This window comes from Sinocyclocheilus anshuiensis, unplaced genomic scaffold (assembly GCF_001515605.1).
Source record: "Sinocyclocheilus anshuiensis isolate Anshui unplaced genomic scaffold, SAMN03320099.WGS_v1.1 scaffold219, whole genome shotgun sequence".
Taxonomy (NCBI): domain Eukaryota; kingdom Metazoa; phylum Chordata; class Actinopteri; order Cypriniformes; family Cyprinidae; genus Sinocyclocheilus; species Sinocyclocheilus anshuiensis.
The window spans coordinates 303,975-323,873 of NW_015548200.1; the positions used below are offsets into that span (position 1 = coordinate 303,975).

The window sequence follows — 19,899 nt, forward strand, 5'->3', positions numbered from 1 at the left end:
ATTTTGTGTTTAACAAAATGAGATTTAAAACAAATTATAAATGAAAAGGTGTCCTTTTATTATTTCTTCAACAAAATGCTGCGCATTTCTTTGTGAAATTGAAAGATGTCAAATAATAAAACTAACTTTAAATTTTAAAGCAAATCCCAAATCAAATAATTAAATAATACAAATAAAATAAATCTCTTCATATAAACAAACTAATGCTTTGTGGCGCTTATGGACCAGCAGGTATTTATAGGCTGCTGCCCCTTTAAGACCGAATGCACGGATCCAATATAATGATGCACTTGAGATTTCTTTCTCCACTGTTTACGTTCATTTAAGACATAACCGACTGTTTTTATGAGAATACTTGCCGAGACAGTTATTTTGAGATCATTTTTGTGTATGTGTTCATTCAGATGCAAGGATACGCGAAAGAGGAATCAATTCTGTGTACGCGCATTGTTTAAAAAACTTGAATGTTTAAATCGGCAAGACTTAGAAACACATGCAAACGATCAACTACGATCCGTTTTACCCCTCTACAAGCTAGTGAACAACGCAAATCAAGGAAAGAATTTTATATGACTGTTCAAAATAGCCCGTCGGGCAGGGTGGTGAAACATTTTGGTAGCCCGACTGGAAAACACAACCCTGAACTGCAAAAAAATTGTGTTTACTGCTATACTCACAAGTCTTTCCTTTGGCCTTAATGACTACATTTTCGTCACATCACTCACATCATTCAGGAATTATAATTCCAAGCTTTTATCTACCATTTGTCACTTCATCCAAATGAAACAAAGCAGCAGACTGAAAGAACAAAAGTAAAAACAAGCAGTCCTTTGCTGTTTGCTGGTGATTTTTCAAATCACCTTCCCAAGGATCAGTCACTCTATGAGGATATCAGATGAATGTTTCAATGTACAAGCTCAATTCTCTCACAGATGTGTCATTAGATCCCTGCTAACCTGGCTCTAAACATATAATTGCTGTGGGCAATTATTCATGGAAGAGCACACAGAAAATGTCTGCACTAGATATAGCTGAAATAGGAGAGCTGAGATAATATGTCTGTTAACAGAAAAAATAAATTCGGCTGCAGGACGCTATTGTTTAAGCCAATCAGAAGACAATGGGATGCTCTCTGCCTGTCAGTCATTTTGCCTGTTTGGTTCGGTGAGATCAGGATTGATCTTTGGGGGAGGGATTTTGAAAAGGGAGGAGGGCAGTCTAAGCCAGTGGCGGAAGATAGTGAAATGGCTAACATTGCTTACAGCACTGTTAACAAAACAATTCTGACTACATGAAATTAAATCCATTCTGAAAAGCTTCAAGCAGCTATGCGCATTTTCAGGCAAATAGCATCTAGGTTTTTTGGTATAACACAACAGCATTGTGTAACATTTTAAAGCCATTTTAAAAGCATTAAAAGCTTCACTTTTATTGAGTGAAAAGCCTTCTGCGCATTGTTCCCGATTGTGATTATTTCTCTTTTTCCTTTGGTGAAACAGAACAGACAACAGACTTTTTGAAGCAGTTGCAAATCACAACAATATGACCCCATCTGAGATCAAATGTTCAACAGTTAACAAGCACCCAGATAAAAAGAGAGAGAGAGCGCAGAGTGAGGCTGACAGGAGGGTCAGTGAGGGAGTGTGGGGGTTGGAGGTGTAAGTTTAGTGCGTCTCACTAATGGAGTTCCCCAGTGAGAGAAACCAGGAGCGAAGTTTGTGGGGGCTAAACAGAGGCCACAGAGCTCTAAACCCAGTCACAGACTAGAGGATGGGGTCCACCCTAAACATTAATACCTGAGCTGATGTCATCATGAGTCATTCTGACTTAAAATAAGTAAAACTGCAAAAATATGTGCCAACCTCTAAAGCAGTGCACACTTCCTGATAAAATCATGTTCATGTCAGCCAGCACAAATTAACGCATACATTTGCTTCTCTCATAATCAGTAAACCAATAAGTATCAAAATCATTTAGCATTTGCATTTAATCATTTACCAACCATATTCATCTAAAGTAATTTCCAAAACTGATCAGAAAAAAAAACAGGCTGGAACTGTAAATAAAGTGAAACCCAATGACAGAGAAAAGTGCAAGAACAGTTGAAGATTTGAATGCTCATTGAGGATGTGCTTTTAGATGTTTTTTGAAGGTAGCTAGAGACTTGTCTGTTCAGAAACAGTTGGGAAGATCATTCCCCCATGAAGGAGTAGTGAAAGCTGTATAAATAAATTAACTAAAAGTAAATGAATGAATGTATGTTCTTGAGCACATTTAACATTAACATTTTTATGCATTTGGTAAATGCTTTTATCTAAAGTGACTTTCAGCGCATTTAAGGTGTACATCATCATGCGTGTTTTCATTAGTGTTGAACCCATCGCTTTGATGTTGCTAGCACCATGCTGTAGTCTACCAGCCTGCACCTAGTCTCATAAATCAATCTCAAAAATGATTTGATCCTTTAATGTCTAATTCTTAAAAAATTCTTACTTTAACAGCATATTTTTACTTTAAGTAATGTACGTAACTATAACCTTCCTATAATGTCATATGTCTTAAAGGGGTCATATGATGCGATTAAAATTTTTCCTTTCTCTTTGAAGTGTTACAAGCTCTTGGTGCATAAAGAAGATCTGTAAAGTTGCAAAGACTAAAGTCTCAAATCCCAAGAGATATTCTTTATAAAAGTTAAGAGTCAACCACGCCTACCTAAAACGGCTCGTTCTAACACGCCCCCACATATCTACATCACTATGTGGGAAGATTTGCATAATGCCGCCCAAACGTTCACGCAAAGAAAGAAGGCGTAACTTTTATTCTCGCTGTAGTATTGTTGTTGCCACCGCCATGTCGTGAAGGCGCTGTGTGTTTCGTTGTGAAAGCGAAACTTCTTTCTTTGTTTGGTCTTCCAAAAGAGGACGATATCCGCTTCGTCATGCCTGGAGCTGATCCGTGCTGGTCGCCGAGGAAATACATCAACTTCGCACTGTGGATCGCCGGATCGGCTTTCACCATGGACGAAGCGGAGTCCGCCGGACGCGCCGTTCTCAAGCCCACCCGCCTCCGCTCACTCTAGCCCGCTGTGACGCTGTGTGTTTCGTTGTGAAAGCGAAACTACTTTGTTTGGTCTTCCAAAAGAGGAATCATTTATAAAGAATGCATGGTAACACAAATGGAACTACTTTCCATAATGAAAAATTCCTGGTAGATATTGGATTTTATAAGTATGGTTAGAATGTGACGGATATAAATAGGATCATGAATTGTATTTAAGAAACATCAATAGAATTGAAAAACTACTGTTGGTCTCATAACACTGATCTTTTCCAGATTTTGGAATTAAATTGCAGGCAAGATACAAATGAATGACTTAATTTAAATTGCTTCAAATAGTAACTGTTTAAGCCTGTTCCACCTTTGACTAAATAGAAGTAAAAATAAAATGAATAAAAATAACAAAATAAGTCATAAGAGTAGAAACAAAACCAAAAAGTATCTTTGCTATACTTTATTACAACAGGAAAAAATCTTAGATTAAGAAATGTATCACATAATAAGGTATTAGCAAGGAGAACAAACAAGTGTGAATGTGCGTGAGTGTGTTTGATGAAGGAATAAAAATAAAAGTGTAATAATGTGAGAGGGTGTGTGTGTGTGTGAACAAGAGAGAGAGAGAGTAGGTGGGTGGTGATGGTGTGTGTGTTTTGATCTGCTACAGAATCATTGCGGCAGAACTGATTCTAATTGCATGAGTCCCTGTGCACAAGGCTGCATTCATTCCAGCTGCAGCAGTTGGGAAATCCCTTACAACTACACAGTAAGAGCCCTGTCTACGCCTTTAATCTTATTCGTTTAAAAAAAGAAAAACCTAAGCAACCTGGCAGATCTAAAGGGCTGAAAGCACTCACAATAAACCACGATACGACAACATTACACACAAATTAAAATCAATACAAGGTAATTAAAACCTGAAATGAAAACATTACAAAGGTGTCGAGATATTAACGTGTGACAGCACCGTAATATCACCGATTATTTTGCCACACTGATAGGGCCGACGTTTATGGAAGGGACTTCTCGACAAAGTGTGAGAGGTTTATTAAATATTGAAGGTGGGGGAGGAAGCCAAGCGCTTGCACCCTGCGATCCCGTCTCATTGAGTACAGCTGAGCCCAACACAAAATCAATAAGCCTTCACCGCAAGCCCTCCCTCCAGGAGCCGTGAAAGAAAGGTCAGACAACAAACTCATTTCCCTGCTAAAAAGGGCTCTGCCTCAATTAGGATTCATATTAAACACTCGTCGTGCAGTCGTGCAAGGACATCTGCGCCTGCTCCAATGGGTCACAATTAAGGAAAAGAAGCTCTAAATGAATTTCACTGCCTTTTTGTTAATGAGCTACAATAATTTTGGAACCATTATACACCTGGTGATGATCGCAAACATGGGGAGTGTTACTCAGAAAAGGCTTGCTGAATGGGAGGTAAAAATAACCTTGGTTGAGGATATCTGAAAATCAGAGATGCTTACTGTATTCATATGAATCTGCATGGATGAATGTCAGAAAAAGCATGATTGGCTGAAATAATCTGCCTGCACCTACCTGATAGGCTGTCGTGGCATCGTGGCCTGTGTAGCTTCCCAAACCAGTGAGCTTTTCCTTCAGCTTATGGTGGGAGCGATAGCGCAAGCAGTACAGAGCCCCTGACATCCCCAGCACCATGACAATAAAAACCATGGAAACCACCACCAGAATCAAAAAGTTGCCTGGCTCCACTTGACTCTGTTTGACCACGGGGATGTGGTTCAGTTTGCCCCTCTGAAATTAGAGCAGAGAAGAGAGAGAAACTCTGATAAACATTGTGAACTGAAAACAAGATAATACAGACACACATTATATATAAAATATACCAAAGCATTAAGAAGAACAACTGTTTTCAACACTGATAATAATAAGAAATGTTTCTAGAGCAGCAAATCAGCATATTAAAATGATTTCTGAAGGATCATGTGACACTGAAGACTTCAGTAATGACAGGAATCACAGGAATATGTTACATTTAAAATAAATTCAAAAATAAAACAGTTAATTGTAAAAATATTTAAATATTTAAAAATGTAAGATATATATAAGACATATAGAGGATGCATTTTAGATATACATATATCACTCAGCTGATCATAGTATAATGTCCACTTGGTGTTTTCATATAATACTTTAAATAAGGTGGCAAGAAGCTTATATATTGCTTATAATTATTACACACTGATGTAGATACACCTCAAGCCGACACTTGGGAAGTGAAGGCCCGCTCCATTCTTGTCTTGGCAGGTTGAAGCATACCACCACAGAGCAATTAGGGTCAGTCCTCACTGTACCAGCTTGCTGCTAATTAGCCACCAAGTCTTGGGTTTGGTCAGGATGGGGGAATTGGCTCAGACCTCCAAGTTAATAAAATGGGAGAGGGGCTAAGCCGAGGGGGAGTACCTAAAAGGTCCGAGCCCCACTAACGTTCCACTGTAGAGGGGGTTGTCAGGCTTGTTAGCCCCTCGGGGGGAGGGCTGACAGCCGGGGCTAAGCTGCTGGGGGATTGGTGGCGTATTGTTTCCAAATGCCTTGTGATGCTGAATAGACTGAGGCCTTTAGAATGGGGTTCAGCATTTTTTTAATCTGCCTCTATTCGCATTCAGTGCTATCATACCAACTGACTGATCACAGAACTATAAGGCATGCGAGATTTTTCTGATCGTTATTTTAGAAACGGTGACAATTTTCTGTTTCCTGAATACTCATAATCTACTTCACATTCTTTATTGCAGTATTATTTTTCTTAAAACATAACATTTAGGACTGCTACACCTTGTATAACAATGCAAATTTGAGAAGCACAAAATATTTAAATCAAGCTTTAATTACATATGCCACTCCATTTAATCACAAGCTGAAATCCCCCATACGCTGGCTACACGTTGCTGAAAATATTAGACCTTAAATGTGAGGTTTAGTAGTTTCTAAGGATTAGTTTCTACTGTGTGAGCTTTTGTTGGTGCAGAAATGATTTGCTTTCCACCCCTCAAACGTTGCATGGAGAGTGTGTAGAGAAGAGGGCGCCTTCAGCTGGAATAGAATCCCCCCTCTCTCCTTCCCTCCATCCCTCTATAGGCTTAGTGCTCTCAATCGAATTACATGAAAAGATCTCTAACATGAAAAGCTGGCTCTGAAAAGAAAATTGTGCTTGGCTAAATAATGTCCGCAATTAATTATAACTAAATAAAATACATGCATTAGGCATTTGAGCAAGGGACTGGAAAATGGATCTAAAAATGAGAGAAGATATAAAAGAAAAATTGAAAAATGTTGTCCTGATATAGTCTATTCCCAAGTTAAACGCATATTACAGTGTATATGAAATTAATGATGACTACGAAAATGAATCCTACAGCACATTTGTATATACATACAAAAATGGTTCTAAATGATTTACACATATTCTTTTGGTGCATTTACAATTGCTATATGTAATTAATAGCAAAAATAAATAAATAATAATAAAAATATGGGGGGAAAAACTCAATGTCGCTGAGGAATTATAAGAAAAATAATAAGAAAAAGAAATAACCAGTCTATGACATGCCTTCTCTTATTATAAGAGGACAGCAAATATGTAGAAATACAATGCAGACTCTACATGGTATGTTGTGTGGAATTACCTATATCTTTACTCTCAAAAAAAACAAAAAGAAATCTTTATTGAAGAAGAAAAAAATCTGCTGATTATTTCAATTGAAATAATGTGTCAAATCCTCTCACTTCCTGCAACACATTTAGTCTTATAGTAGAAAACCCACAAAGACACAGTTTACGTAAAAGCAAAGAAGAAAACTGAAACAAGGGGAAAAAAGAGACAGGAAAAAGGAAAAAAGGGAGGGAGAGACAGAATCCTTTATGCTTTTGTTCTTCTGTAGGGAATAAAATTGGACTTGCAAATTTCTAAATTTACAGAGTCTACTGAAAAAAAAGTTGTTTGAATAAAGCTTTCTCTCCATAAAAAAAAACTAAGGATCTCAGATCCTCATTTGAAGTAGAAATACCAAAAATATATAATCTGTGCATATAAATCTATAAAGTATCTAGAATTCCACATAAATTTGTTTCAGTGAAGAATTTTTTTCTTTATTCAAATATATAATAAAAGGTAAAAATAAAACAAAACTATTTACTTTTTAATTTTTGAATCTAAATAAGAGACGATGATGGGATGATTTTTTTTTTTTTTTTAGAAAAATGGATAATATGATAAACATAAAATATACAAAAAAATGAGAAGCAAGACATAGCAAACAAGAAGAGGAAAAAATATGTTACTGGGTGAATGTGTTCCTGGATTATCCTCAGTTTTCAGCTAATGAATCTCTCGACTGAAACTTTACCAAAAATCCTGATAAATGTACATTTTTATAACGAGTGATTAAATAACAACACCATTTGTAAAACAGTGATTCAGTGTCCATATTAAATAACACTTCAATCCAGGACTACTGTCCAATCCAAGGTAAAACATAAACTTAACACCTAACAAAAAGATCAATGTACGGCCAGACATATATCACCGATAGCAATTAACTTCTTTAAGCAATCTGTATGTATGGACTTTTGATTTTTATAAAGGTTTTTTTACCCTCTCTTTTTTCACTCTAAAAAGGATAGAAGATAATCAAAAAGATAAAAAAAAAAGACAAAAGGGAGATGGATTTGGGATGCTCTGGCTGATTTAAATCATTGAGGGAAGGGTTGGGTGGAGGAGAGACTGTGACGGGTGAAAGGTTGAGACAAGGGCAGCCCATATATCCTTTCACTATTACACACAATAATCACTCTACTTTAAAACCATCCACTCCATCTCAGCTCTATAGATCTTAAAAATATGAGGGAAATAAATAAATAAATACATTGAACTAAAAACCTATAAATAAAAAAAAAACATCATGCACACAATATTGAACAAATGAAAATCAGTCTTACAATCTTTCCAATTTGCACTCCTAGTTCTTTTATTTTTGCACACCACAAAACTACACTAAATTTGTATTAAGTGAGAAAAATATTCTTGTTTTACTATATTATAGAAAGATAGTCTAAATTGCATTCCCATTAATGCAGGCATCCTATTGGATAAATTCAAAGTTACATTGTACATTCGTACATCAGGGTATATATGCAAATACATTCTGACTTTAATTATATCTTATATTTCACTAACTATTTCACTCAAGTTAACTTTTCAATGTAAATTACAGATTAGACATACCCAATGTGTACAAATATTTACATTAAATGTCAAACATTAAAGCTGAATAGGCTATATGGAATAAGCATAGAATGAATCTCTGATCACTGCAGTTTGTTAAGTCCTTGAAGTTTATACAACATTATGGCCCCACAGGACTCATTCCATTCTTTAGCACGTGCGGAACATCTTTTAAAAATTAACATTTTCAGAGATAAAGAAACTATAAATTACCACCAAACAGTGCAAGGAGTTTTTTTTTTCTTTATTTCTCCACCATCAACCTACCTATTCATCTTTCTCATATTATTATTTATATTGGGCTCCAAGTCATTTCCAAATCGCAAAGACCCACTCAGACTGAACACACCGCTTTCAGTGCGATCGATTTCCCTCAAACGAACAGCTAAACACCGATTCCCCCCTCTATAAAGAAACAGAATGATGTTTCTGTTTGTACTCTGTACCATTTGCTCAGTTCTTACTACCACTCTCTATTGACTCACGACCCATATAAATTACATAACGATCTGCAAACCATCTTAGCCATTAAATCGCACACACTACGCACGAGCTTCTCTCTAGCAGAAGCGCTTTAAATGAAAAGCACGATGAAATGTGTCATGCTGGAGCACCGCCATGTAAGTCTTGCAGGACAGTGTCACTCTCATTATTAGTCCAGATGCATCCGGATGCGCAATAAGTTTTAGGTGACGCTTAATGGCGCTTTCAGAGCCTCGTTACATTTATTTACCGACCATTATACATGCGCATCAACAGACAAGTGCAAGTCCAATAGATAGTTACCTAGTTCCATTTTCGGACAGTGCGCGAGGGATGCTTTTCAAGATCCTATTCCGCCTTTCTACATCAGATGTCCGACTGGCGACTGCAGCCTCCTTTCGCAATTCCGCTAGCTAAGAAAAGTTTTTAACCTTCCCGTTCGCGTCCACCTCAACAAAAGACCGTCGTGGTTCGAAGACTTTTTTTTAACAGAAACGGAGAAAAAAAAAGAGTTTGAAAGAAAAAGACTGAGGCAGAGCGGGAGAAAAAAGGCGAGCTAAATCGTCCGCCACATTTCCCAAAGACTTATAAGAAGCTGCAGTGGGTTGTCTGGTCCTTTGAATGATCATGTGCGACTGAAAAGCCAGGTTTTTTTTTTTTCTCGGAGCCCCTCCTTATATTCAGCTAGACTCGAGTCGCTTGTCTGTAGCACATGTCACATCCACTGGTTGCTATAGCGATGCCTCCACATGTTGCCCACAGCGCGCAGGGCGCTAATCAGCGCGCTCGGGGTACAGGGCCAGCTTGAACGGACGGAGAGCTTGTCACTCATTTGTTCAACTATTCGGGATTTCTGTGCCTGCTGAATCGCTCGCGCTTGGATTTTAACCAAGCTTTCTCCCACGTCTTTAACCCGTTACATTGCAATCAGAACTAACTAATGTTGCAACGCCTACTGCCAACTAGTCTGTACGAGCCAGACAGCGAAGGACGCTTCACTCACCACTGCCTATATCGACCCGACGTTTTACGATTGACTTCAAAGAATATAAATCAAATACTATTTAATCATTGTCTTGCAATGATTAAAAATTTTAAATTTAATATAGCACACATGACTAGTATTATACATAGACTACTTAGGCTAGATATTAAATATGTAGCATGCACAAATTTATTATGTGTTTATTGCCAGAGGAGGAGTTTGGTTTCTTTCAAGTGTTTTTCCTCCTTCACCTAAACATCTAATAGAGATTTATTTTCTTTCCTTAGTCGGATTTGGGCTCAGGTGGGTATTATAATAACAAAAATAAAGCATTAAATAATACAATAAAATAATAATAAACGATGCATAAAAGTACAGTTTAAAAAACTGTTTTATGATAGACAAAATACACTGTAAAAAATGTTAAAGGGGTCATATGATGCGATTTCAATTTTTCCTTTCTCTTTGGAATTAGTTTTGTTGGTGTAACCTAATATATTAGGGTTGATTCAGCAATGTTAAATAACATTTTTTATTTGAATCAATGAATTTAGATGTTACCACATGAAGCACATTTTTAGGATACCATTTTTTTTCATTGTAGGGCAAGGAAACACTTTATAGTCAGTGAGATGAAGCCCAAGCAGTGAAGTGACTAAATCAGCAAAAAAATAGAACTTATTTTGTTCTTTATCAAAATTACAATTTTGGGGGACTATTGTGAGGTTTGAGGAGGGCAACAGCTGCAGCGAGCAGAGAGGGATTACCAAGCCTAACGAAGAGAATAGAGAGAGGGGAAAAGAGAGGACGGGGAGGCTCGTTTGAGTGTTTGTGTGTGTGCGAGAGAAAGAGAAAGCAATGCAAACGCTCAGAGAGGAAGAGTGTGTAAGAGCTATACAACATGTGCCCGTGAGGTATAAGTAGCTGTATTTATGTGTGTGTGTGGGTTGGAGGAACTGGGGGTGGGGTCCCGTCAAATGCAGATGACGAGTCTGCGAAAGGGTCTTCAGTTTATCTTTGGTTTCAGCTGCACTCCTCCCTCCGTTGTCCCCTGCTTACCCCTCTTTGTCCCACAGCTTGACAGCTGGAGTTGGCAGAAATGAGAGAGGAACAAATAAAGTGGTTCACCCGTTCCAGAATCTCGAGATCAGATATACACACCTCAGCATGAGCACTGGCCAGACATACTTCCACCTTTAACCTCACCTCGCTTTATTTTCCTTTCTTGCTGCAAGAATCTGGGCATGCTGTAGTGAATGACTTCTATAAAATATGATCTTTGACATGGACAAACTGCACAGAAGCCCAAAACCACAGGATGCTCAGATAACCACGCTGAGCACATAACATTTATTCCATAATTCTTTTTCTCTATCCACTTTATGACCATATGCCTATTTTGTCTATACGTTTGTGTGATAAATTCCTGCAAGAATGGTACAGCTGTGTCCTAATATGCATTGAATCATTATTTCACAGCTTCAAGCAATGATGCATCAACCATTTGTGCAATTTTCTAGAGAACAAAATCTGGATGACTAAAAACCTCACTGCCATTTCTCAAAGCACACACACATACAGACAACTGTTCAAGGAATGATATGTGAAATTATAGACATTTAATGTCACCAAAAATGCAATATAATTTTTCAACAGGGACTTTAACACTAACTTGTAACTAAACCTAGAGCTGCAGTGCCACTCAGCATTATACAGAGACAGCACTGTGTGTCTTCAGGCTGTAAAGAGTCCTGTGGTGACTGACAAACAATAGTACCATCACTTGATGTACTCATTTAGCTGTACTGATCAATCTAAATCACAGACTGCAGAAGGAGGGAGTGATGTTAAACAAGCATCTGCATAGAGGGTGAAGTCAGGCTGCCTAAACTGTGCCTCCAACCATACCCACATCACCATCTGTCAGTGTCTCTCCTCAGGTATGACCCTCAGTCTCAAATGTAGATGCTTGAACAGTGTATAGTGAATGTAGGCTTCACATAGGTGGTCATTTCAGAGTTGGAAGTGTATTTGCAAGACTGCTTAGTTTAATCGGTTGTGGCAAATTGTCTGATGCTTAAAGGTGTCACGATTGTAGATTGCTCTACAAAAATACCTTAATTTGGATATTCTGTTGATATTTGTTCTGTTCTGCTCATCTTTCCGGTTAAAATGTGTCATTCTCCATGCTTCTCTCCTTGTGCTTTTTCTTTGTTTAATGCATCTAACAATCAAACCCATTAACTTGTCTAACCCATCTAATACTACACAGCAAAAATGTGACAGAACTATTTATTTCCCAACAGGGTAATTGATTTTTGATGTTGCTTGAAAGAATGTTACAGCTTAATTTAGTGTTAGGTGCAAAAACAGAAAAAAAAGCAAATATTGTACACTCCTGATATCTATCCTTACCAAGGTTTGTGCATTTTATTCATTCACAAAAGTAAGACAAAGAGCAACATGCTGTTGTTTAATGGAGCTGGCTAGTCCAAGCAGGTCTCATGAGGAGTCATAATTTGAAAAAGATGGTGAAATCATATTAAAAGTATACAACCCAAATCTAAACTTAACCATCAGTTTAATAGGAAAACCAACTATTAAAGTCATACCTTTCATACGACCCAATTCGTTTGATATCATAAGATTTTGCCATTCTGTATTAAGTTGCCACGAAAGTGTTGACTGTGATGGTATAAAGGTGCGGTCACATTAGCAACATTTTGTGGAACAGCAAATGTGCAGTTTAGGCTGTTTTTAATGACTTGGCACAAAGCGGTAACATTTGTCAAATAGATCTTTTTACAGTGTTACCAGGTAATACTATGTAAGTCAGACTTTTAAGGATTGTCAATTGTTTCATCACTGAAATCATGTCCAAATATAACTTAGTAAGATGTATGTGTATATTGTGTAAAACAGCACAAACATCACCAATATTTGTTTGATGTCCTACTCTCCATATTCTCAATTTCAACCACGAAAATTCACCCGAACAACAGTAAATGTGAGTGCACCTTAAGAAGGAAAAGTAGCCTAATCAAATAATTATTTGACTCAGCATTCCTATATGAAATATCGAAAAAAAAGAAAAAAAGAATTTGCTTAATAAATATCCTGTCTGTCAGAGCATTTAAACACTTTGCATTTTTGGCTAGTTTTAGAACATGAAACCACTTCACCGCTGATGAGCCAACATCAGGATGTCGTGTGACATTTTCAGGGCATTTTGGAGTGAATTAACTTTACATTTGCTTCATGGATGAAAGAGATTTGGTGGAGGGGAGAAGACATGGGAAAAAAACAACCCATCTCTAATCCACGCTGAACACCATTGCACTAACTGGCGAGCGCTAACATTTGGCTTGCTATGTCTCATACATATATAAGGCTTAAAGGACTAATTTAGGGAGAGATATGTGTCGGCCATGTCGCTGCAGTCTTTGCCATAGATTAGCTTGTTAAAATAAGCTCCCTCATTGTCTGAATCTAGGCTAGAGCTAGACCCATGCCAGGCGGTTCAAAGCTATGAACAAGCTAGCGATCAAGGTAAATGCTACGCTTGTCATCTTGTGTATACGGACTCAGCATGATCAAAACCCAACAACACACACAGCTGACTTAGCTACAAAATAACATTGAAAAGCAAACCAATAAAGAAAATCAAACCATGAGGCGACACAGTTACTGAGAATAAAACGTCATGGAATATGGTGAGTAGGATATGTCAAAGGAATATCAGCGCTGCCTGTGCTGTTTAACACTAAATACATATTGTTGAAACAGACACATGATTTCAGTGAAGAAACAATTAACAATCCTTAAAAATCTTAGACTGACGTGGTATCAACTGGCACCACTGTGAAAACATCTATTCAACAAATTTTACTACTTTGTGCCATGTCATAAAAAAACTCTCTAAGCTGCACAATTACTGTTCCACACTCCTGCTGAAAATTGCTGACTCACGGTTCAGTCCACCTTACTCGAAGCTGCTGGGGCCAGGGCCAACAATTAAAATATTCCCTTAATGCCCATATCAATACTTCTGATAGGCTCCCTTTAAAGTTTAAGAGTAATGGATTTCATTAGGAACATTGTACTCTCAGGGCCTTCAGCCATAGTTATTATGTTGAACTCTATTAGCAGTTCTTGCTTTTTAAAGGACATGCTTGGAAGCCACTTTGAAATGAGATATGATTAAATGTAATGATGAAATTGCCGCACATTTTGGCATTTCAAACATCAGATGGAAGGTTATGATGAATCTGCTCAAATGTACAAACGTGTAATCAAATTTTGTGTTATTTGTTATTGCTTCTTTTTTGCCTTACTTTTCAGTTGTGCCTTAATCTCACGGTTACTAATGTGTTAGTGAGGTTAAAAGGTTTATATTCTTCATTATAGTTCAAAAAAGAAAACAATTATAATCTGTCACCTAAGAAGAATCTTACAGATTATGTATTTGGAGCACGGAAATCCCTTCAGTTTAAAACACCCCCGCACAGAGTATAAGGTGCCACACTCTCTGATATGTGCCCTACTTTTAACTGCATTTAAAACACAATCTGTAATTGATAAACACCACTTTAAACTTAAGTATTACTTTTGAGGGTAAAGAGAAAGCCCTGTTTTAAAAACCTTGCACAGAATCAGAGAAGCCTTTTGCTGAAGGTGTCTTGCCTCCACTAAGAGTCTGTCAGATGCAGTAATTATAGACTGCTGCTCCACCACTGCCTCTCAAGCCTCAAAAGACCAGTGACCCAAGTACTGTGATCTACCTGCTGAAGAACTTGGACTTTTCACAGAACTTATTTTTTTACTGCCATTATGTTGCCATAGATGAAATGTCTTCACTTTATGGGTCAAGTCCTGCAGTTACGTTAAAAGCAATCGCTGAAAGTCTAAAAGTGTAAAAAGAAAGATTACTGTGATGTCATTGCTGATAAGTCAAGAGATGTGAGTGGTTAGTGGCTACGACCCATAATACATCTATGCCCACAAGGAAATTATAGAATGAAAAAAAACAAAAAACATATTGCCCTGAAGAACTACTTAGCTCACACAGGTATATACTATAGTACTGACTCATTTTACATCTGTATAAAGCTGTATTATTTGCACATAGGGACAGCAGATGAAAATGAGCAATTGGCTAAAGCTGGTGCATTTACATCAGTGTGATGCTTGATAAATATATTTTGTCCTTGACAAATAAATAAATAACATGGAATAAAAAAAAAAAAATGAGACACTGGAGTTTGAGTCATATTTGCAAAATTGCAACATGTCCAAAAGTATGTATAAAGTACATCTTGAAAATAACAGGTTTGGCTATTCCAGTAATTCCACTGAAAACAAATCTTAATGCACATATACACTGTTGTGAATGTCCAATCTTGATTTCCTCTGTTTATATGTATATCGCATACTATTTTTTTTCAGAAATTAAAACAAAATCAAACATAAAACAAAGTAAACACAAAATGCAGTTTTAAGTGATAATATTTACTGAAGCATAAAAGTTAATTAATACCAACTGGGCCTGTGTGAAAATGTATTTGCCCATACTTCACAATGACAGCTGATGAACTGAAAGAGGAAATGTTTGGAAGATAGGGGTCCCGTTACATCTGATATAAACCAAAGACTAAATTCCACAAAAGAAGTGTGCTGGTATGGGGTGCATTGCTGCTTCAGGGCCTAGGAAACTTGCAGTAACTGAGGGAAACATGAATTCTGCTCTCTACCAGGAAATCCTTAAGGAGGATGTCCAGTCTTTAGTTTGTATGTTGAAGCTCAAGCGCAACTGGATTATGAAAGCATAAGAGAAAGTCCACCTCTGAATGGCTTGAATTTAGCAAAAGTAAAGTTTGAAGTAGCCTAGTCAAAGTCCTGACTTGAACCCTATTGAGATGCTGTGGAAGGATCTTAAAAGGGCAGTTCATGCTTGAAAGGGGGCGATTAGTTTTTCACTTGATAAATTAGATTTTTTTTAGCTTCAATAAATAAATAAATAAATAAAAACTGTATGTTTGACCAGGTTGCCTTTGTTTTATGTTGTATTTTGCCTAAAGATCTGACATTATTTCATATGAAATACACACAACAACAGCAACAAAAAACATCAGTAGGCATTCTACTATACCAATAAACTTTTCTAAGTGTGTGTTCTATATCTTGATATCCTATTATTCCACATAGAAACCACCAGTCAATCTATTAGATCTCAATGGTCAATCATCTCCTGAAGCAGAATCCTAAAACGACCTGCAAAGAATTTACAGATCCCAAGATCTCTCCATCTAAAAATTATATAGCAACAGCTACTCTATAATAAACTAGGAGCTTGTGTGGGAGCAGAGCTTATATCCACAGGTGCAATATATTAAACATATATTAATTAATAAAACATATATTAAACAACCTTAGAAAGAGTTGGGTAATGTTTTTGAGACAGTCCATCATGTTTTCTAGAATCATCCGAGCTCAGTAAACTGAGGATTCTGAGACAGCTTCCATTGTTACACCATCACCGCAGACATCATTACTCACCATCCATACATCAGTGTCAGATCTGCCACCTTGTTCCTGTATGCAGTCTCATTGCTGCTGATTAGGACTCTCATTCACACATGACACCTTGCTTTTCCCCTGATCTGGTTATGGACATTTTTAAAAGCAGCCTGTGACTATAAAGAAAGACAGTGAGAGCTATCAGGTCATCCTTTGCACACTGACTGGAAACTAAAGAAAACAGTCAGAAACACCTCTAGCAGGCAAACTGTTGTGCAAACTGATGTGGGGAACTTTTACATTCAAGACATGTAGCAGATGCTCTTATCCAGAGCAACTCACAAAAAAGCTTTAGCATAGCATGAGACTGTTGTGATCAACAGATGGCATGCATGTAATTTGGAAAAGGAAGGAAGTGCTTTTGTACAAATACAAACAAGTACAATACAATTGTACCATTATTATTATTATTATTATTGCAACAGTCCATAGCCCTACACTGTGGCTTTAATTTGTTTCCTTTTAAAAATGTTTGATGGACCATGTTGAGTTAGACATGTTTTTTTTTGTATAGTCATCCAAGAATTGCATGTGCTGGTGAGGGTCCTTTAATCTATTTTGCATGTCTCTGTTAAATTATGGCTATGACCTGATTTTCATTAGGATACAGCTAGGAAACACTATTTTATAGATTATATTATCCACATACTCTTTCATGAATCCTTAATGAATGCTTAAACACACTTTAATCAGAAGTTGTGGATCATTGCTCCACTTCTGTTAAAAGGTTTTATACAATATTATGTGTGAATGCCTCTTTAATGTGCCAGTGTTTAAAGTTCAGCATCATACTTAAAACACCCGCCAGATGCAATTTTTTCTTGCTTTCTGATGATGCTTGTAAAACTCCTTAATAGTAGCTTTACTGCAATACACTTTTTTTCAGCCTAAAACTGCATTTCAAAGCATGCACATTACCTTATAATAAGAGAGCTAAAAGGACTGACAGCTTTGTCTGTGATATTTTATATTACAATGGCTTGTCAGACGATAGCTCGAAGCTATTGGTCAAATGTGCATCCCGTGCAGTCAATGTATACAGAATATTGAATGCATGAAAAATTATTTTATATATGACTATTTCTGGCCATCCTATCTGCTAGAATGTCTGTCCATCCACACATTTACACACGTTTTAAAAGTGCCAATTCCTAATACAAAAACAAAACAAAACAGCAACAACAAAAGTTATAAATTAATACAAATATTACTGGAGCATGTTTTACAAGAAAATACTATTTCAGTTTTTCTAGTTCAAAATTTCACATTTAAGTCATTTCACATTTATGTGTTACTTGCCATTTCTTTGTAATTAATTGTGGAATTTATATTTTATATTTATTAATATAAATATTTCTAAGTGAAAACTGATTCTACACCAATTTTTTTTTCAGAGCACAGTGATCGTTACTGGTAATTCATCAGTTTTTAAGTCAAAAGATTTCAAAGCCTTTGCTTGCTTTGTATCCAAATTTCAAACAAGTCTGCGGATTTCTTAAAAAAACGTCTCCATGTGCAGCTGCAGCTTTACATAATTCTAAAATTCGCATTAAAATGTCTAATAAAATATCGGGCATCAGAAAAATCTTTCTGATCTTTCTGGTGTACATGACACAATTGACTTCCACTGATTTTATGCCAGGTTAATGATATTTTCTATCAGCTAACCCAACCCCTACCCCTAAACCTACCCCCCACAGAAACATGCAGAACACTAGATTTAAAGGGGTCATATGATGCTGCTAAAAAGAACAGTATTTTGTGTATTTGGTGTAATGAAATGTGTTTATGCTGAAATAGCTTATTCAGGCCAGTAGTAAATAAAGAACATGCAATTTTTATGATCCCTCTTAAAAATTCCTCATTTATAATTTGTATAATTTGTAAATTGTGACATTTACAATAGGTCGTATTTAATTGTTAAATGTGCTATTCCTGAAGCATACATTCAGAAAATGTCATCTGACAAAACATGTTTTAAAAGAGCTGGTGCTGCATATATGCAGAGCTCTGTGTGCATTTTCAGACAGTCTATGTATTGCAGAGTTTTGACTCTGGTTTAGACCAATAATCCTGCCACAGCCTCCACTAAAACCTCAAGTCCATTTCTAAAGACAGCAAACACTCATTATACACATTTAGATTTGACAGATACATGCCACGAAAACAATACAGCAAAGGACAGCTACAGAAACACCGATAACAACAATGGCTGCTCATGTCACACAGCTGACACATGCTCTGAATTCTCCCAAAATGTTTACTTCGTTTGTCATTTCATTTGTTTCCCCGGCCCACCGCTTCGCTCAACCACAGACTCACAAAGCACACATTACTGACTGCAAGAGAGGTCAGTCATTAAGGAAAGAGGGTCCAAGTGCCATTGCACAGAAGAAAGACAAAAAAGAGAAGACAACATAATGGTCACATAAATTCTCATTAGCATTTGCATTACTACAGCGCAACCAGTGGGATAAGACGTTTCCCTCGGCCTAGTCATTGCCATGACAACATGACTGAAACACAGCTTGACGACTATCCTCTACATGTGTTGCCTGTCTATCTATCTACATGCAACTGAGTTTCTTGGGAAGTGGGGCTGTAAGTTGGACAAATACATTGCCTTCTCTGTCTATTTTTCCTTTTCCCCTTGTGTCTGAAGAGTAAGAGACGGTCAAGAGCATGGAACAGAGCCAGGCCAGTTTGATCCATCGCCTCACAATTCCTCCTGACAGGCCAACACTGAGACCTGACTCGGTGCCAATCACTCTGATTTCAACGCTTAATTACTGCTAATCTAACACAGTGTCACAACTGCTAATGATGCTATGGAGCCTGGGCTTCTCCCTCAGTTCACTCCCAAGGACTTCGACCAGCACTAACCGTGTCTTAAGTTCACATGAAAGCTGTTCTCTCTTTGCCTCGAGGCAAAAGACCGAGCACAACTCAAGCTCTGGTGAATGTGTAATGAAGCCCATGCCTGCGTGTATGTTGGCATGAATTGCTATGAGGAACAGTCTGGCTATATTATTCCTCTGCTTAGTTCTACCACCAGACACATAATTAGAGCAGTCAGATAGTCAGCAGATGTTGGTTATGGTGGTTTACAGCACATTAACCATAGCTAAACTGTACTGAAACAAAATTCTAGACAGTTTCAAAAGATTCACAGGACATCAAGCAAAATATATGTATATAAGAGCATGCACTGAGCAGACACCACAGACAATCAGCGACATATTCGATTAGCGCACATTATTACTTAATTACTTTTAATGATCAGCTCATGTTGAGGTGGTTTAAAAGCCCTGATTATTTTGCAGTGTTTCCACAATGTGCATTTGTATTAGCACCTCATTTAAGCTGAATAACATTGATGAAAGACATGCTGTGGAGAAAAACAGCGTCAATCATATGCAAAAGCATGAATGGGGCAGACATGCATTAAAGGGGTCATGAACTGAGAAATCAAAATTCCCTTGATCTTTTGACATATAAGAGGTCATTGTACTATAAAAACATCCTGTAAATTTCAGAACTCAAA

At 37.2% G+C, this 19,899-nt stretch overlaps 1 protein-coding gene across 1 annotated transcript in view; it reads right to left on the reverse strand.

The window, feature by feature from the left end:
* LOC107653275 (receptor-type tyrosine-protein phosphatase N2-like) overlaps positions 1–19,899 on the reverse strand; it is a 64,541-nt gene that overhangs the window by 28,347 nt on the left and 16,295 nt on the right. Inside the window, exon 3 of the mRNA XM_016439944.1 lies at positions 4,606–4,821. Coding sequence (XP_016295430.1) covers positions 4,606–4,821 — 216 coding nt within the window. The remainder of the gene's footprint in view (positions 1–4,605; positions 4,822–19,899) is intronic.